Source organism: Melanaphis sacchari, unplaced genomic scaffold (assembly GCF_002803265.2).
Source record: "Melanaphis sacchari strain LSU unplaced genomic scaffold, SCAv2.0 Contig0_pilon_pilon, whole genome shotgun sequence".
NCBI lineage: Eukaryota > Metazoa > Arthropoda > Insecta > Hemiptera > Aphididae > Melanaphis > Melanaphis sacchari.
Genome location: NW_020270366.1, coordinates 554,194 through 576,477, shown reverse-complemented (window position 1 = coordinate 576,477; position 22,284 = coordinate 554,194). Strand labels below are relative to the sequence as shown.

At 26.1% G+C, this 22,284-nt stretch overlaps 2 protein-coding genes across 2 annotated transcripts; both read left to right on the top strand.

Annotated features, from left to right (window-relative positions):
- Positions 1–375: 375 nt before the first annotated feature.
- On the top strand, positions 376–9,238 carry LOC112592070 (lysine-specific demethylase 4C-like). The gene is made up of 16 exons (XM_025336051.1): positions 376–893; positions 2,584–2,714; positions 4,346–4,435; positions 4,496–4,714; positions 4,794–4,978; positions 5,067–5,220; positions 5,314–5,627; positions 5,690–5,919; positions 5,984–6,685; positions 7,115–7,239; positions 7,414–7,659; positions 8,076–8,222; positions 8,306–8,476; positions 8,538–8,696; positions 8,883–8,981; positions 9,050–9,238. Exons 2-16 carry the CDS (start codon positions 2,589–2,591, stop codon positions 9,194–9,196), a joined length of 3,114 nt encoding a protein of 1,037 aa, XP_025191836.1. The 5' UTR covers positions 376–893; positions 2,584–2,588; the 3' UTR covers positions 9,197–9,238.
- A 5,887-nt stretch (positions 9,239–15,125) lies between these two features.
- LOC112598007 (protein ALP1-like) lies at positions 15,126–17,795 on the top strand. The gene is made up of 2 exons (XM_025344307.1): positions 15,126–15,424; positions 16,913–17,795. Exons 1-2 carry the CDS (start codon positions 15,126–15,128, stop codon positions 17,793–17,795), a joined length of 1,182 nt encoding a protein of 393 aa, XP_025200092.1.
- The last annotated feature ends 4,489 nt before the right edge of the window (positions 17,796–22,284 follow it).

Genomic DNA, 22,284 nt, shown 5'->3' with positions numbered 1-22,284 from the left:
CAACCATTGGTTACCGTTTGTGATATGATGAGTTAAATAGCCTGAATTTTGATACCTTTGACTCCGGTGCGAACCGTTGATAAAGGGTTCCGTTTCCGTTCACCAGATGCCTATGATAGCTTGCTGGTTATAGGTACTCATCGAGTTAGAATAGCATATTATATTAATTATTAATATATTACGTCAATAATAATATTAAAGAAATAATAATATAAGATAAACATCAGCCTACAGAGATCAACAATAATATTTTGCGGCAGCGATATAAAGACTGATAAGCGGGTACCGTGATGGGATCCGGTCGTCAAACGTTTCGCACCGGCGCGAATACGTCGATTGTGGTCTACGAGATTTCCAGTGTTTTGGTAATGGCGTTAGGCAACAACAACAATAATAAAGTTTACGATCTGTATAGATATACCTTTATGGGTCTTTAATCTAGTATGAGTACTGAGCAGTATGATGTAGTTTATTATTAATTATTATACATGATATGTGTATGGTGATCATCTCGTTGTATTCTGTTGGAAACTTGTAAGTTCTATGTTAAAAGTTAAGTATGAAATCATAGCAAGTATTAGTGGTAACAGTCTTTGCCTTGGAGACATAAAAATCTTCGCTGTCATCACCGTAAATCTGTTTGTTGATGATAAAAATTAAAACCATCGGAACCGCAATAGATCTAGTCAATTTTCCATTTTTTATGGCCGTCCATCATTGATCGACACGTTTGTGTGCTGCCAAATTATCAAACAACTAACATTTTGACCAGATATTTCGATTGACCAATGAGTCTGTATCACCATTGGACTGGTTGAAAGAATATAGAATATAGTTGATGTATAGCACATAAGTGCATATTTATACTCCAATACCTACATCTACATAAAATTGTAAGTTTTTAAGTGTGTTTTATGTTTATTAATCTGATAGGTAGTGAAATATGATTTTACTTAACAAAAATAGGATTTGAGATTGACTCTTATAATTTGATTTTATATGCAACAATAAAAGCTAAATTAAATATAAAATAAAATGTTTTTTTATAAAAAATATTATAACAATAATTAACACTACATTTTTCCAATTATCTGCTTATTTATAAAGATGTAACTTTAAAGTTTGCTTATCTTTTTTTGGTAATCAGTCAATAAGTCTGTTTTAAAAAAAAAGTTGAACAAAAAATCCAAAATTAAAAAATATTCTATTAAATTTTTTATTTATTATTAATTTTTATAGTTACCCATATACACATATTTAAAAATATTAATATAAATTACATTTCCTTGACAATTCTTTAATTGTCAACTCATTGTTAGATATTTTAGTATATAAATATTGTAATTTTATACTTTCGGGTCCTATGTTATCTACTTCCACTTCCTCTTGAAGTTTAATATTCAGCTTCCAAATTGTCAAATGACTATGTGAAATAATAAGAATAAGAAAATATAAAAAAATATATAATAATATAGTTTGTGTACAAACATTTTTAAAATAAATATTTGTTATTTACATAATATTGTATTTTCTGACTTTTTGTCCGACTTTAAAAACTGAATCTGTACTTTTTGCTTAACTGTTTTTAAAACAAACTTTTTGATTCCTTTTTTTTTATTACCAATTAACAGTCAATCATAAATAATTGGAAAATATCTTTTTAAAGCGTTTAAAAACAATTAAATAAAACTTTATATTTTATTTAGTAATAAATAAGTTTTTTATTGTTATTTCCCATAAGATATTTAAAACATAATAACATAGTTATTGTGAGTGATATATTATTGCAAATGGAACGATTGCGAACAGACCTTTTTTGTAACACGATTGTGAACATTTTAACTTACCTTTAATCGTGCGGTGTTGTCAGATTAATTGTTAGTCAATTACAAATTTTTAAATAATTAAATAGTAGGTATAAGGATTTTCTGCTAATAAGCTATCAAAACAATTTACATAAATCTATGGCCAAAAAATATAAAACTAAAATTGAATCAACATTAAAAAATTATAACGATTATAATTTATAAAATTCACAAGGATCTAATTTTATATTTACAAAAAACTGGAAACTCCTAACTAAGAAAAAATTTTAAAAAGAAAAAGATTTTAAAAACTATTATTTTTTAATTTTTTTTTCAGTTTATGCATCATATGACAGTATTAATATTTATACTATGAAATTATTTTAATTATTCAACATTTTAAACACTTCATATTATTTTATATAATTTTATTTTAGTTTGTAACGTAGCAATAATTTAATATTATATTATTAATATCAAATAGTCTTTATTAAAAAAAAAAAAAATTTTTAATTAAATTCCCAAACAAAATTAAACATTCAGAAATTATGAAATTGGCAATGTAGCCTAGAAAATTGTTCACAATCGTTCGTTTTTTGGCTAAAAAAAAAACAAATTTTTTGATAAGCGACATTCATTTGTAATCATGTTATAAAAAAGGTAAAACATTCGCAATCGTGTTGCACCCAGTTATTGTCATCGTTGAAACATTTCAGAGTGAAAATTTAGTTATACCTGCAACATAATGATATTAATAACATTTTATTTATAATTTTAGGTAAGATGTGTTCAAATAAAAATACACCTAGAATCATGGTTTTCAGACCAACATGGAGTGAATTTCAAAATTTTAGTAGCTACATTGAATTTATGGAGTCACAAGGAGCACACAAAGCTGGTGTGGCAAAAGTATGTTATTATTAAAAATACAACTTTTTATAAAAATTTCAAATTTATTGTTATGACTAGGGCACAAATGTTGTAGTGCTAAAAAACTAGTTAAGTTGATTGCAGTTTTACACTAAAAAACAACGTTTTGTTATAAATTTTTAAAATTTACTTAAAAATCTAAAATTTCACAAAAAAAATAAATATATATATACACTAATATCTGTTTAAGATGCTCTTGCATAATACAATTTCTTGCGTAATACGCTCATTTTCACGAGTTCCTTGATTTTGATAGCGGTTAACATGTAAATGAATCCGAACAATACGCTTTGTATTCCTGGATAAGGCGCTCTATGTCAATTGTCAATAATGCTATGTAGTATAAAATTAATAATTACAATAATGTACAATATGATTATTGATTCAATAAGGCGCTGCAACTTAGTATACACTATGATGTTTACATACCATACAATAAGAATGAGCTTTTAATATACACTACTAATCACTCGTTATCTCCCCACAAAAAGCAACAAATACACTTGATTATATACATAAACTAAGAAGATTAATTGCATCTCTGACAATGTAGATGAAACACTACAAAATTTTAGTAAAATTGAAAACTTCCTCTATTCAAAAAATATTAAAAATGTAAAACAAACAAAAATTGATAATTTTATTAATGTAATATAAAGTATATAATTTATAGGTATCTATGTATGGAAATGTAAATTATAGATAATGTGAAATTTGAAATAACAAAAATAAAATTTAATAATAAGTACCTATGTATTAATATACCATGTTTGTAATGATAATACAATATAAATGCAATTATAATAAAAAATTCAAAATTTTATGTAGCTACAATTTTTATTTGTCAATTTTCTGGTTTTCTCACATAATACGATTTCTCATTTAATACGTTATTTTTATTTGATCCTTTGGAAAGCGTCTTAAATGAATTCTACTGTATATACATTTTACAACTATATTATACATCATATACGTAATAATGTCATTACCAATTTCAATTTTGTGTATAACTGTATACCTCCTTTCAGTACTTTTGTTTCACATAACTTAAAGTAAAGTACAGATTCATCACATGAAAATACATTCTCACCAAGAATATAAGATGTAATTTTTTATAACAGTGCAAATAGTTGGCTTAATTTTCAGCATATTTACAAAATTATAACAAAACACAATTGGTCAAAATTCACAGACTGACTGAAAAACAGATTATAACATTGTAATGCATAATTTTTATGTAGTCACAGTTCTTAAATTATTTTTGTGCTGTATTAAATTTCTACCAACTTGAAATTGTCTTTATTTTATAAGATAACATTATCAGATGTTATGGCTGATGATATTACAGTATAATCTTATCTATAATATAATGGTTGAGGTTCGATTAAAACTAAAATAGTTGTATAAATAAGTTAATTCAATTAAATTGCAATAAAAATTTAAAAATTTCACTTAAAACTTATAGATTTTAGTTCATACTTATAAGACACACATATATATAAAACATATTACTTAACAATAAATTGAAAAAAAGTTGAAAATGTAACAACATCCGTGCTCTAGTTATAACTATACCTTTTTTTTTTTAATACGTAACATTAATCTTATAGGTTATCCCACCACCTGAATGGATTCCAAGAAAAAAAAGTTATTTCGAAAATGATATTATGAGTTTAAAAATTCCAGCTCCTATCTGTCAAGTAATATATTTAAGAACTTAGCTTAAAAAACCATGTCTAATAATTATTATATTGATTTAGGTTGTACAAGGTAAACAAGGTCTTTATCAACAACTTAATATACAAAAAAAACCTATGACAGTAGCAGATTACAAAGTAATGGCAGAGTCTGATGAATATAAGACACCTATCCATTTTGATTTTGATGATCTTGAAAGAAAATATTGGAAAAATATTATTTACAAATCCCCATTATATGGTGCAGATGTATCTGGATCTATTACTGATAAAGATGTTAATGTATGCGTTAAATTTATAATTAATTTTATCTTAAATGTGTATTTAAATAAAGTAAATATTTTTTTTAAATTAAATTAAGGTTTGGAATATTAACAAACTGGGCACAATATTGGATTATGTAAATGAAGATTATGGTATTAGCATTGAAGGTGTAAATACAGCTTATCTTTATTTTGGTATGTGGAAAACCTCATTTGCATGGCATACTGAAGACATGGATTTATACAGTATAAACTATATACATGAAGGAGAACCAAAGACATGGTAAGATTATTCTTCTATTTTATTATTATACCTTTGTAATTTTATAATATTTTAAAATTTAAATTGAATATATTTTATGTTATTAAAGGTATGCAATACCCCCAGAACATGGTCGCCGCTTAGAAAGATTGGCTACTGGCTTTTTTCAATCTGATGCTTCAGCATGCTCTGCTTTTCTTAGACATAAAATGACAGTTATATCTCCTCATATGTTAAAACAATATTCCATACCATTTAATAAAGTAAATACTAAAACAATTCTAATTCTAATTAATTCTAAATTAAATTATCAATACTTAAAATTGTTCTATGATCAATATTATTATTTTTTACAGATAACACAAGAAAAAGGTGAATTTATGATAACTTTCCCTTTTGGATATCATGCTGGTTTTAACCATGGCTTTAATATGGCTGAATCGACAAACTTTGCATCACCTCGTTGGGTAGAGTATGGTAAAAGAGCTTCACAATGTCATTGCAGACCAGATACTGTAAAGATCAGTATGGAAACATTTGTTAAGCGTTTACAACCTGAAAAATATGAATTATGGCTTCAAGGAAATGATGTTGGCACTCATCCAGAAGATCCTTATCGTACTATAGCAGCACCCTTACCTAGTACTTGTGACTTATTATGCAATAAGAAGTAAGTTATTTTCAATTATCCAAAAATTAAAAGATTTTTAATTCTGGTTTTTAACGCTATAGCAATACAGGCGTTCCAAAACTTTATATTGAAGCTGGTAGAAAACGTCATCCTGTCACTCATAAACTCTCAGATTCTGAATCATCTTATGATATGACACATGAAAATAAAGCTGTAGAGGTACCTTTGTCAACAAGTGTACAAGAGTTTGATGTAAAGGAATATGAAGATGAACTCAATGATGAACAGAGAGAAGTAATGGAAGATATATGGCTAAAAGCTAACGAAATGGGTTGGTAAAATTTACATAAATCTTATTCTTTTACTAGTTACCTATAATTAAATGGTATTTTTAGATGTCACTGAAGTATCATATAATAATGGAAGATCTAGACTTTTGAGTAAAAAACATACAATCTTGGAAGATATAGAATTTACAAGTGATAGTGATTATTGTGATAGTTCAGAAAGAAGAAGAGCCAAGAAAAGAAAGTCTAAAAAACGAGAAACCAAAAAGAAACCAAAATCTAAAAAAAGTAAAACTTCAAAATCGACTGAGAAAAAAAGTATTGCTCCTAATGAAACAGTTAATCAGATAGATTCAACAACCATTAGCTTCAAAGGAAATGATAATGCTATTAAAAAATTAACAAGTATATCACCTATAAATTCTGCGAGTCTTAATTCTATAGGTATTAAAAGAATTACAGAAGAAACTCGGGTGAATAATTATCTCAAAAGAAATATTAAAAATTCAACAGTTTTCAACAGTACTTTGAATGATTGTTTATTATCTAAAAAAAGTGACAGTGTTAATAATAATGGGAATTCAAATGTTGTTATATTAAAACCATTTTTACCAATTAAATCAGAAATGCCACAAAATTCATCTCTTACTAATTTAACTACCCACAAAAATACGAAAAATCAACCTCTTATGCCATCAAGATTTTTAACTGCAAATTTACAATTAGTAGATATAAAATCTACACCAACATTTTATCAACCAACTCTTAAACCTATAGAGATTAAAGACAATGAAGAATATAGAATTGAAGGTATGTTTCATTTAATTTTCTTATATTTTATAACAATTGGTAAATATTAAATTTTACTATTTTAATGGAAATGAATATTAAAATTTAAAGTACATTATATGCTTATATATATTATATTCTAGTATTATTGGTTACAATATAAATACTAAATATATTATTGTTGTATTTATTCTATTTTAATAATTTAATTTTAGATTTAAAATATTTTTTATTATACTCTATTTAACATAAGAAGCAACCTTTAGTTGTTATTAGTTTTTATTGGGTGGCGATTAGGCAATAGTGCAACATCCCCATTGAGTCAACCATCTGTATGCTTGTTATGTTTTAAAGGTATAAGTCGGACATTAAGGTTACTTATTTTGTTGAATAGAGTATAAGTATCTATAAATGTACATTTGATGTTTAAATGTGAATTTGTATTCACAGATATATCTAATATCAGTGATTTGGTACACAATCATTGCTCATTTGAGATTGAACAACTGTTTAATGTATTTAAAAGTATGAATGAACCCCATTGTTCATTATGTATGATGTTTAATCCTAAAAAGGTAATAAAAAATTTATTTCTTAACTATATCACTTGTTAATACTAGAGCTTATAGATTTGGCATAAGTTATGATAAAATATGATTATTGATTGCATTAATAAAATTTTTAAAAATATAAATTGTTTTTAATAAACTAAATTTTAAAATCATAATATATTTTAAATGTTTGAATAGTTAACTTTCAACTTGGATTGGCAAATCAAAGCGAGATCTTTTATGCGTCCAAAGTTACCCAACTTGCAGAATCCTAGCAAAGTGTTATTTAAACATGCACTTTGTGGCAGTGAAAAAGTTTTTAAGGCAGACCTCATAAGATGTGAAAAATGTTATTTGACTGTTCATAAAGTGTGTTATGGCATTAATGTAGACACAAGTAAACATTGGTTGTGTGATCGATGCATGAAAAATGCTATAGTTGCTGTAAGTTTATTATAAATTAATAAGTTGTCTCCTAAATTGTTTATACTTATAAATACAAGTACTCTATGGTTTTATTAGAGAAGTAATTGTAAAAACTATTAATTAATAAAACTCTACGTGTTTTCAAAAAATAATATTTATGTATTTAATTAGTTATATTAATTTTGTCATGAAAAATCTTCAATATAGAATGTTGATGTTCTTTATCAAACAACTTATTGAAAAAATAATCTATAATATTTATAAAATTGCATTATAAATTTATTATTATTATTATTATTGTCATTAGTTATATTAAGTTTTATTTTGTTTTTAATAGTTTAAAAAAAAAAAAAACTTGTTTAGAGAAAAAATATCAAAAGTAATTTAGACTTGTTTATAATAAAATCTTAATAATTGTTAAAATTTATGTATAGCGTTGTGCATACTGTCCATTAAAAGGTGGGGTTCTGAAACAATTTAAAAACAATGTATGGTCACATGCTGAATGTCATCTTTTAGTACATGGCAGTTATCCATTAACTATCAAAACTTTTACGACAGCCTCTATAATTGATCAAAAGGTATAATTTAAGTTCTTTATTAAGTTTTATTTTATTGTATACATAGTTTTTGCAACATTTAAAATAAATTGAATATTTTACAGTGTATAATATGCAATTTATCTTCTGGCAATTGTTTTCGTTGTTCTGAAGGCAGTTGCGATGCTTGGTTTCATATTTCTTGCGGAATATTTACTGGATTTGATTTCCGAACTGAGAGAAACAGTGATCATATTTTGATCCATTGCAATGATCACTTAAATTTTCCAAATAAAGTAAGAAATACTTCATATTTTTAATGTAATTTATTTGATTGATTGATATTTTTATTTTTAGGAAAAGATAATTCATATAAACCAAAAAATTTGGGCCAGGCACTGTAAACATAATAGGATCTCTGAATGTCAAATTGTCAAAATTGATGAAACTCCTTTTTGCGTTGTAAAATTTAATGATGGTACAATATCAGACAGTATTACATTAAAAGAGATAAAGGTATTTTTATTTGTCTCATTTTTGTATTTTTATTTAAATCTTTAAGTAACGCTTCTCATATTAAATAACAAGTTTACATTAAGACACTTAAATAAGCATTAAATGATTTCTTTTGCCATCAAACATATTTGATTTTGCATACATTTAGGTTAGACTTTTAAATCATTTGACTTTTTTTTTTTTTAGAAAAATGCAAATGATCTTCCAGCCATTAACAAAGAAATAAATTTAAGTTCTGGTGACAAAGGCTTATTCCTGGGATTGAATTATAAACCTACATATTTAGTAAATATAATTTATTATATTGTTTATACTTTTCAATAATTTAAAATTAATGTAATTGTATGTATCAGGTTAAATTTAACGATGGAACATTTGGCTATATAGATCCTAACGCTATATACAGTAACGATGAACATCTTATGAACCGTTTAAAACTGCAAGCTAAACGTGGGTTAGCTAAGTATCAAAAAGATAAGAAAATAATTGATATTTTATAAATATGTTTTATATCATAATTAATTATTTATTTAATTTGAAAAAATTAGTCATTTTATATGAAAAAAAATTATTTCCTAAATTATTTTCATTAATGTAAACATGTTATAAATTATAGCTAATATTAATTTTACTTATTTTGTAGAAAATTAATATGTTTGTTAAAAAACTTAAATTTGTTAATTAATTATTTTCATCTATAAGCAATACAGCTTTTTAATTAATATTTTAAACATACATTAATTATCTGATTTTGTTCAATACATTTTTTTTTAAAATTATATTATGATAGTAATGTTCCTGCAGTTTTTTCGTCCTATAAAATTTTTTTATTTTATTTTAAATGTCAAAATGTATTTATTTAATATTGTAATAACTAATAATATTAACTTTTGTTCATTCAAAATCACAAAAAATGTTTGTTTTTTTTTTCATCAACTTAATAGTTCTAAGGAAAATTAATATTTAGTTTGACCATAAATGTACAGTCTTGTAATTATTTTATCAAAGTTTGTGTTCGTATTATTAAATTAATTTCAAAATATTAATTCTTAGCTGTCTAAACGATATGTTGAACAATAATTTTTCTGTATATTTTAAGGTATAATAATTTATTTTTGTTTGATAATCTGAGTTTCCATGTGATCTCACTATCTCAGGTGGTATATTATATGTTTAAAATTTGTTAGCTATGTTAAGATATTTATGTGAACCAGTATACTCCTGTTACTCGAGAACTATACTTGGCTTGAGTGATTATTAAAAAAATTAATATCCCTTTTAATTATTTTGTTTTTAGACAGAATAAAATTGTGTATTATTGACTTTTATTTGTAAATTTGTTCAACTTTATATTCACTATGTTAATAAGTAGCTACTTGTGTAGGAATGTGTGTTTTGTGTAATATGAATTTTTTTTTTTGTGTTCAATTATTGTAAAATAATAATAATAAAAAAAAATACTTTAATAAATGTAAAAGAAGAAAAACTACTTTATTTTTTAATAGTCCAATATAATTTAAAAAAATTATTAAAAAATTTTAGTCATTGTAAAATTTTACTTTTATCTATTAAATAACATTGAAATAAATTATCTTGTCTTTCTAAGCATTTGGTGTGAATATATAATATGTACATACAAAAATATTTTTGTTGAGGTTTATTTTAAAGTATAGTCTATTCGGAATGATATCGTACCTCGGCGGACGATTTCTGCGCATGGGCGTGGCTTTGTTCCACAGCGCTAGCCTTACGAGCTTTCGTGGTGGGAAAAGCATCTGACCGTCGCAAACAAAAACTGGTCGTCGCCGAGGTACGATCTCATTCCAAATAGACTATGGTACACTTTCATTATTCAAAAAAGTTCCAGTTTAATTTAAAAAGGGTTTCTATTTTCGTTTAATCCTTTTAATATTTTAAATAATTTAATTTTCACTATATTTTATAATTATTTATTTTTAGTAAATAGAATTTCAACATAATTTTTAAATAGGGGGATGATTGATAGCAGCTATACAGTAGAAGTAACTCGGTAACTCATCATTGAGTAGATCATTGCAATGGATATTATGTTAAATTTGAATTTATTGATCTTTACATAGGAAAAAGGATTCTGGGTGAAGACTGCAGATATTCGTCACTTAATTATCATATAAATATTTTGCTGTTTATTATTATATAAAAAAAATAGTAATTAATTTTACTCTAAGTAATACAGTATAAACTGTAAATAGTCAAAATTGGTCTAAATATTTTGAAAATGTCATTGTGCATATGAAGTATAATAATATATAGATATAAAAGTTATAACTTTAATTAAAAATAATTTTGAGTTATTAAAAATTGATGTTCTTTGTTTAAATATCAGATTTCATTCAAATTTAAACTTACAATGTCTATGTCTACCTTAAAAAGAAATGGGGTTAGTGTATTTTTTAATTTTTTTTTTTTGTTTCAATATGAACGACTTACGAAGAACCTTGTATTCAATTTTCATTTTTTTTTGATTGAGTAAATAAATTTTATTGTTATTTATAGAAAAAACAATCGAAATTTTATCATGTTTGGATTTAATGGTATTATTTGGTGAAAATTTCAAATATCTCAGGTTATCTGCTTTTTAATTATAACAATGTAAGGAAGTCGTTCGATGAAAAATCGATAGTTTACAAATTACACGTGAATATTGTATTTTGTCAAAATTTAATTTGTAAGAAATTTTCGAGATCAATAACTACTTTTTATATGAAAACTACAGCAGTGTTAACCCATTGAGCCGATTCTAAAAAAATATTGTTGGATTATTAAAAGTAATACGTCAGATGACATTAATAAACTTACTCCTACATAGTTACTCTTTATTTATTACACAAAAATTGAAAATGCTCTCTTAGTGTATACCGACTGTATCTATATCATGAACTGGTCACTTATGTCTGATAAACTGATTTGCCTAGTACAGGTTTTAGTTGTTTTAAATAATTTGGAAATATTGGACTGTGCGTCTTTATGGCCACTTAAGGAATTTCATTTTTTTTTTTTAGTTTTGTACTCTTAATATAGGTACTATTAGTTCAACAGAGTATAACACCTAGAAGATAATGTTTAGAATACTTGATTCAACAAAAATGTAGAGATTTTTTCGAATTGTCGATGAGGTGAGTATTCGATAAAAAATTTGATTGACAAAGAACCAATGATCAGAAAATTATTTATTAATCATCTCAAAATACGTATAATCTGCCATATACCTAGAGTACATCGCATTAAAAATTGAAAAATCATTCGCTATTGTCAAAAGCATAGGTTGTTTGGGTCTATCAAAAAAAAAAAAAAAGAAAAGAAAAGGCAACCAGCGGTGGGGGAGGGGGTTGTTGATATAGGATCTCCCACTGTTACGATAATGACATTAATCCTAATTAATAATAATTACTCGTTACTGTTTGAAATTTTCAACGTCAGAGGACTACGTCGCAGTAATGTAATACACCTATATACAATAATATAATGTGTGGTACCGCCTACCGCACGTACACCGATTCGGCGATACCCATTACAATGCGATATATTCGGTTTTTTTGCTTTCCATGTTGTAAATTCATACCCAATGACGTCACTGCAGCACACCGCACTACTCGATAATTATTGTACTTGACGATTAAAATGTTATTACGCCGAACGACGGTAGGTACCTAATAATATGGTAATAATCACGTTTATGACTCGTACGAGAAACCGAGGCGGCCCGCGACCGGTTTTCTCGCAGCTCAGACCGATGCTGGCTGCTGCGCGATGACAGCGGTTGGCCCAATAATTACCTATTCGGAAATCCGTAAATCGCAACCGCCAGACGTGATAATAATATACCTGGGTTATCTCTAACCGTGGTCTGCAAGTCGGGTAAATTATCGCGTGATCGCGACGGTTTTGGCACGCGGTACAGGTACCGGGAAAGTACGCGCCCGAACGGCATGAGCCGTAATGATCGTCACGTCGTGTGTTATTAATTATTATTATATTTTTTCCGTGTGTTTCCTATTCAGTTCTGTCGTGAAAATATGAATCTACGCATTACATTCTTCCCCATTGATTCCATTTTTGTCCGATTAATGGCTGTGTCGAGTCTCAGTTAAACACGTCTATCGTTTAACAATAATATTTTACGGACAACATTTAAGACGCGCGACTAGGGTCCCCCCTCGATATATCCGGACTGTCACCGATATTGACCTTTCTGTCTCGACTCCCGACGTCGCGACAAAATAACGAAACGTCCCGAATGAAACTGTGCATTGCAAATTTCGCTCTATTGCATACAAATATGAATGAACCATCAATCATGGTCGTTAATTTTATCATATAATATGACCTGCGTAGAGTTCTACCAATATGTTAAACTCGTTAAATGCGAAAAAAGCAAAATATTCTGAAAAGTATGGCCATCCGACGTACCTATTTCTGCAATAAATTAAAAATATTATTTTTTTTTGTGTAACCTTAAAAAAAAAAAAAACTATCTAAAATAAAGAACTGTAATTTTTATTTCAAAGTTGAGTATTTTATTTTTTTACTTTTTTTAAAATTTTTTTTTTTTATACACTCCAGAATTTCTAGAATTTTCCGACGAGACCTTAGTCAAGTATGGCTCTACACGTATGACTCGAATGAGATACCTCAACTGCAGGAGTTTTTAATGCTATTTATAAGAATTTATTTTCTATGATTTGAATTTTTTTAATTTTTGTCTGGAAAGTGGCTACCCAAACTGGTCATGCGTAGGTCAATAGCGCCAGTAGTAATTTTATTATTGTCTTATAGTACTAGTAGTAGTGAATATTTCATTTGTAAGATCGAACTGTAGGGGTGTAATATTATCAATCAAGTGTAACTTTGATTTAGTTTTTTTTGTATATGTCTATTTTCTAGATTAGTTTTTCACCTAGGTGTAATCCCTAGATATTTCATTAAGACGACCTTACTATTCCATTAGATTTTTTGATTGTTAATTTATATTTAAGGTTGGATTATTGTATTTTTTAGTGTAAATATCGTGGTTCGTTATTACTGAGATTCAGCGTGAGTTTCTATTTTAAAACCATCGAGCGAGTTTTGTAAATCTATTATTGAAGATTTTAGGATTTCATTTTGTGTACCTATAGTTCTTAATTATTCTTACGTTGTTTCCAAACAATGCTAATAGGCAATTTTGTGACATTGAAATATTATAACGGTAGATTTTTAATAGTGTCGCCAGTGTCGGTCCTTGGACGGATCCTAGAAGAACGTCCGATAAATATACATAATATATTATTATTGTATTATTAGTACACACTACACATATAAATATCGTGTAGGTAACTAATTATCCGTAATACTCACCAATCTTCTGAAAACTATAAATACTATAAGGAAGTACAATATACATACCTAATTTGACTTATTAGACAATATTGTTAGACTACTATAATAATATAACAAATAGAAATACGATTTATATAGGTTGATATTTCCGCCATTGCGATAAAATGTTCACAAAAATTGATTTGTAATTTGCTACATAAATTCAGACGTGTAATTAAAGTGTTGAGGGGCTTTTCCGAAAGTTTTTTTTTCATCAGTCACTATAATCGACCAATCATTTCCCCTTGATTAAATCCTATCTGATAAACAAATCGCTTTTTACTATCCACTTAAATACCGCTTATTTAACTTGTTACACAATTCAAGTAGATGTCCCTCAAGAAAGAAACATTTCCCCATTCTTAAAGTCGATTTTTACACACGATACCCTTAAGACCCCTCGTATATCCCTATCAATACGTACATATTATGCTATACCTACTGATGTATTCTCAAAAAAAAGAAATACAACGAATTAAGATTTATGTGACATGAGCACATGGCTAATATGCCTGCATGTTTAAAATAAATTAATTGATTTAATGATTTATTATAAAGATAAAGTGAAATAATAATAAAATATAAAACTGATAATGTCTGCAATTCTTCAAAAATATTTAAGATAAACATAACTTATAAGATGACTAAAAAATCGTAAAAACGTGTATCAATTTTAACGTGTTTATGTGAATGTGCTTAGGTAAGTTGTTATCTAATGAGTAACATCATCAGTCAGAAAAATCCGTTGAAAAACCGGTCGCAGTATTATGGATCGCAGTCGATAGATAATCACAGACATTGGGTTTTTTATCTGGGTTTTCCATTGTGGTGATATAATGCTGATTGATTTCCCTAACATAAATATAACTGATTTTCTAATAATTGCAAACATAAAAATTATATTTTACTTATGTATGTAAGTACGTGCGAGGTCACACGAGCGTTTTATTAACGTACGTTGAACGGACGTTATTTTAACGGTCGTTACTTTTCCGGTCACACTAGCTAAGAACAACGTCAGTTATCATCAAAATGGATGACGAGGAGGTTGCGATTTTTGCGTATACTGCTTTGAAAATTATTCGCGAAAAAAAACGATTGCAAAGAAAATGGTGGGTTCACCCAATTAATAGTGAAAGATTATTGCATGGTGATTTTTACACTCTTTATAGTAGATTACGAGCTGATAATGTAAGTTTTTTTAATTATTTTCGTATGTCTTTAACGTCATTTGATGAAATTTTTGCCAAAATTAAACATAAAATCATACGTCAAGATACGAATATGAGATCTGCGATACCACCCGAAGAAATGCTAGCTGTTACACTGAGGTAAGTAAAAATAAATATATTTATTATTGATAGTTATTTGTATGTATTATAATATTAGAATTACTATACAAAGAAGTTATTAGAAATAAATAATTAAAAATAAACATTCTATCTTGTATATTATGTTCTTTATTGAAAATATTTTAATTTATTAAAAGAAAAAAAATCAATTTACTTGAAATAATTGATATTATACAATTTTATACAATTCACGTATTTTTGACGATTTCCAAAGTAAAAAAAAAAATATTAAAAATAATTTTACTGCAAATCATTAAAATCCATCACTTGTTGACTGGTTTGATGGCGGATTTTGGTCTTCTGGAGAAAACTGTGTGTAATAAGTCTGTATAGAATTAGAAGATGATGCTGAGTTTGGACGTAATATATTTGATTGCAAATACTGATCGTTATATGTGTAAGGTGATATTGGCATATTGTGATGACGATATGGTGCAACATAAGATGTTTGAGCAATTGAAGATTCCATTGTTGAACCAGTATATTTTATATTTTGTAGCAGTTGCATAACTTCAATTCGAAAACGCATTTTTTGATTTAATGTTAAAGTTTTCACTATAGGCAATGTTGATGTATAAAATGCCATATCTTCATCAGTCATGTCCACAGATGAACTATTCGTGTTAATTGTTCGTGAATCCAAAAAAGCACCTAATTTATCCTCAAGTGAATGTGTTGTTTTTCTTTTTTTTGCTGGCGTGGACTTATGGCATGGACTAATAGATGTATCATTTTGGTTTCCTTCGTTTTCAGAGCATTGAGTATTATTATTAATATTTGATTCAATATCATTGAAATCAGATATAGGTGTATCTTCGTTAGATATACTACTACAAGTTGGACGCTGTTCTCTACATTTTTTCAAAAATGAAAGTTGTTGTTCGAAAATGTATCTTTGAATTTTTTTCATACCACTTCCAGATTTGTTACATTCAGCTTGTTTTTTAAGACTTCGTATATAATTGTCACGAACACTTCTCCATTTTGAAATAACTTCTTGTACTAAACAATGTATACATTTTTTAATTACTACCTACTTTTTAAAAATTAAATAGGTATATTTGTTTACCATTTAAAAATAAAATAACAAATAAGACAAATAAAATAAATATGTAATATCGTATCATACTGCATGTGTCATTTATTTTTAATAATAACATAGAGAGAGCTCATTATAGTAAAAATATTAAAATATAAATAAAATAGCACATAAATTAAATAGGTCAAAACATCTATTTTCAAATATTACCACAAATAATATACCTAGTATCATAGATAGTATAATATAATATCTTATATTATCTATGCTTAGTATAATAATACTTCTGTTTTAAAAAATTTTCTTATCATATTGTTATGTGAACATTTAATAATTTTTCCTAATTTAACATTAAGATTATACTTAGTATCCTATTCAAACCTATATTAAATATAAGACATTTAAAATTTAAATTTTTAAATTTTTAGATATTTGGGAAGTACAAACAATCTTCATGATTTACATTATGCGTATAGAATTGGCCGATCTACTTTAAGTAACATAGTACGAATAGTTTGCCAACAAATTTGGGATGTTATGTCAAGTGAATGTATGCCTACACCGAATGAAGGAGATTGGAAAAAAATAGCCGAAGGTTTTCAACATCGAGCAAATTTTCCACACTGCCTGGGAGCAGTTGATGGAAAGCATATTCGGATAACCAAGCCTCCAGGAAGTGCTTCGTTGTACTTTAATTATAAACATTTTTATTCCATTGTTTTACTCGCAGTAGCCGATTCAAATTACCGTTTTACTTATATTCATGTTGGTTCATTTGGAAAAGACTCAGATTCTTCCATTTTTAAGAATTCTAGTCTATGGGATAAATTACAAAATAATTCATTAAATATTCCAAGCCCAAACTTCATACCCGGTATTAATATTCTTATTCCTTACGCATTTGTAGGTGACGAGGCATTTGGTTTATCAACAAACGTGCTTAGGCCTTATGCGGGAAAATATTTACAAGATATTAAAAGAACTTTTAACTATAGATTGTCTCGGGCAAGGCGTTACGTAGAATGTTCATTCGGAATATTATCAAATAAGTGGAGAATATTCCATCGACCAATTGATGTTAATGTGGAGTTTGCAATTGATATTGTAAAATGTTGTTGTGTGTTACATAATTTTGTACGTGATCGTGATGGTTTTAAATTTGACGATACTTTGACAATTACAGGGATGGAAGACCTTGATTATGATAATAATTTATACGCAAATAGATCAGTAAATAGATATCGGGACGCTTTAGCTAATTATTTTGTTTCTGAAGACGGACAAATTTCTTGGCAAAATGAAAAAATTTAAAACCATTTCATTCATTATAAAATAATAATTTATAATATTGTAAATTAAGTACTTATTTGTTATAATTTTTTAATTAACGATATCGTGTCTTGATTTATTATCTTCAATAAAAATATTTATTATAAAATAAATTGTTTTTATATTATTTGTATCTACTTACCAATAACTTTTTTTTCAGTTTGGGTGTTGTTTGAAAAATTTTCATATAAAGCAGACGTAACTTTTAACCAAGCTTCATTTTTTTTATTTCTGTCTTTATAATCTATATCAGACATGTCCCACAATACTGGTCGTTTTTCAATTTCTGATATTAACTGCTCAGTTTCCATATTAACTTAAATTTTATTAATTAAGTGTAAAAAATTTAATTTAAAATGAAATCACCTTCTACCTACAAGTGAAAAATATGAACTAAAATAACAAAAACGGACGTAAAAACAACGTTCGTCTGTCTTGGTCAATTAAATCTAATAATAATCTATAACGTTGATAAGCAAATCGTAACGGACGTTATAGCATGTCTTGTCCGTCGTCAACGTCGAACGGACGTAAATCCAACGGACGTCGTATGTGTGGCTGCTACGTATGATTGTAATGAATTTCAACAACGGACGTCATGACGTCCGTCGTAACGTCCGTTAATAAAACGCTCGTGTGACCTCGCACGTAAGTGTATAATGATTGTAACGTAATGCAATTTTACCTATAGGGCTATACATATATCCTATTTACATTAGGCGCATAATATAATTACATAAAAATACAATTTTCCTAGCAAATAAACCCAGAAAAAAGCTCGTATAAAGTAACACATTATGTTAATGTATTATATATATTTATTATATTAATACAATCAGTCATTCACACTATTTTAATATCAGTTAATATAATTTAAAAACAAACAAATACGATTAGCATAATATTTTTAGTCATAATATAATAATGTATGATAATTAATTTGCATTTAAATGTCAATATTAATCTATGGGTATATATATATTATAATGTATAATGGTTTTTTTGAAACTATTAACTGTATATAATACAATACTGTAGGTACTTATTTAAAATAAAATTAAACATATTGTAACAATTATTACATTCTATTATATTTTAATGAAAATTGAAGTCTGTATTGTAACAAAATTCTATTATTAAACCGTTTAGATTATTAGGTGGTTTGAGAAAACTTAAGAGTTCTTTGATTCTGAATAATTTTTATTGAGTTTTTTTTTTTGAAGAGTTTTTCAAAAATATTTTATGAAAAATCCGTTATAGTTTCTGAAAATAATTAAGCAGGTGTATATTTTATTGTTTAGCTTGTGTGTTAATTTTTGTGGACTGAATTTAATTTTGATTATGAAAGATAATTATGATCATGATCAATTTCTTTTTTTTTGTAGCATTTCCACTATACGAATTGTGAAATTGTGATAACACGTTTTTTAAAACATTCATATGCCCTTTAAGAGAATGCATATTTTCATTGCTTGCCTAGCTATCAGAAAACACAGACTCACCATTGCAATACCAGTACGCCAGTATCGCACATACAGAACACAGTACACGACGGAAGAAATTTCACAGAATACATTAAAGATATAATTATATTAAGGTTGTACCCTATAATATTATCTTTTATGTTTGTAGTTACGATATTATATTAAATTACTACTCGTATATTACTATATTATTAATATATAATATAGATATTATTGTATACTATATTTGAAAATATTGAATAATTATATTCCAGTAGTAAATTACCAATCCAAAGAACAATAATTGTTTTTTTATTATTAAAAATAATATGCATTTTTGTAAAATTTAAATTACATTTTTTTCGTGGTTAAAAAAAAAAAAAAATTGTTTTGAGGTTTTTTCCGTGGAAAACATACAATATGATTAGACTAAAATGATAAGAACATTTAAAATGTTTATAAATAAAATAAAAAGAGCTAAAATTTTTTGGTAAAAATATTAAGTCTTATAGTTATTACAAAACTTATTAATATTTGAATTATAACAAAAAAACAAAACCGGTTTTGTCGAAAAATACATAGTTTTTTGTAATTTTTTTCGTTTTATCATATTTTTTGTTATTATTTTTTCCCGGTTTATTTTTAAAATTTGATCCAATTTTTTATCAGAAACCACTATCAATATTTTAAATTATTAAATTCATAGCTCCACATAAAATTTAAAAGCTTAATAATTTATTTTTCTACAAAATAAATATAAAAACATTTAAAAAATATTTTTAATACCTACTTGTTTATAAAAGCTTTTTAGTACCGGAATTAGACCAGATAACTGATAAGTTATTTTTTTGCTATAGGAATATCAATGGTATCGTATCGCCAACCGCAAGTTGGCTACTCTAGCTATATTATATTAGTTCATACTAAAACTATAAAAATTTAATAAATATCTAATGGCAACTATTTTTAAAGATATTTTAAATTCAAATTTGAACACAATTAGTTATTTAAAGATAAATAAAGATGTTAATTATTTAGTTACAATTTAAAGAACGTTATTCGTGGAAAATTAAAATTTTACCTATATTATATTATTATGAATTTTGCTATACAAAATTACATTTTTATTTCTTTTAAGATATTGATATCTATTTTATAAATATTATAATCATATTTATTTTATTATATATTTTTCTATGAATCTAATTTTATCGTTTTACGGTATTTACAGAAAAATATTATAAAATTTTTAGTCATATAAGTTTATTAAGTTAATTTTATATGGTATAAAATATACTATATATTAATATGATATAATATTATAGTAATTTAATAAATGCAATATGTTCTGAAAAAATTATGTCAGTCTATTGATTAATTATACTAAAATTAAAATAAATGACTTTAATAGCTAAATCAAAAAACATAATATTACGGAATATACTTAGTAGTGTAGGATGATAGGCTGTCTTCGCTCAGAATTGCTATTCGTATACAATATAATATATATATCATTGAATTCAAATTTAACATCCATAATAGTGATTAGTGACCCACTCGATACCTACGAACAACATAACCTAATTCACTTGTTTACCTTTTTAATTAGATTTTTCTATACGTATCTAATTTAAATGTATTTGAAATACATAAGTGATGTTTATTTAAATAATTATACTTAATTATTTAAAAATTATGGATATCATGGATTATTATGGTTTCTACGAACTGACTTAAATCATCAAACATTCTGGAAATGTTTTTCCGTAGCATATACTAGGTACAACGCACAATACACATAAAATGATTAATTCAGGAACTCAATAACGAGATTGTTACACATCGCGTAAACCTTGGACTTTCCTTAATATTATTATAGACGAGATAGCTAAATGGGTATTTGGGTTTCTTAGATTTTTTATTTTTTATAATTATTACATGAGTAATCCATATTTCTTACGAATCATCCAATTTGTAATTATAATGTAGACATACAATATGTAATAACGTATAACTCAAAATAATGTTACAAAAAGTATTAAGATTTTCTAAGAAAAAGGGTGTTTATTTTTTTCTGTTAAAATAACCGCGGCGCATTAATATGTATATTATGATCTACGCGGTAAATTGTAAAAAAGTTCAAAAATACAGGTCCGAGAAAAAAATAATGTAGAACAATTTTTATTTACTCATAATTATTAATTATATATTAATTATAACTATTATTATAAAATTATTCGCAGGTTAAATTATTATATTAAAATTACTATTTAATAATGAAATATTTTTTTTTTTTAAATAATTTTTAATGATAAATATATAATTAATGATTAAAATATATTTAAATAATTTTTTTCTTGGCTTTTTTCCTAGTATCGATGTTGTATGGATGGCATCAAGAGGCAACGATCTTATTATGCGCTTCACGTTATTGAGTAAAATTTGAACGTGATGTTTTTACAGTCGTAGCTCTTTTGAGCGAGTTGTCAGGTAATGACCATAATCTCGCGTAAAATTGATTGATATTGTACGGATAGCGCATGCTAAATTTTTATTAATAAGGAAATATTTAATATTTTTTAATTATTTTGATGTGTAACTCATATACATGTTAAGTTATAGTATATCTATATAGGTCTACGTTGTGTACTCTATAAATTATAATGCATATAAATATATATATATCATTATCTTTGGAAAATTCATATAATTTTTAAAACTGAATTCACCCACTGTATTTTTGTTTTTGTATTTATAAACATTTATTACGGATTACCGAAATATACATAAATCTTACTTACGTAACTCAATAACTTCTTACATTAAATTGAAAGAAATCGTCAGAATGTTTTTAAATTGTTGTTTTTTTTGTATTAATATTATTATAATAGTTTGTTGCTATTTTTTCAGTTTAAAAACAATTAGTTTAAAAGGTGCTAGTTACGTGAATTTGGCCAACAACGAACTGATAAATTAAACTGGATAGTTAGAATGAGATATGGTTAGAT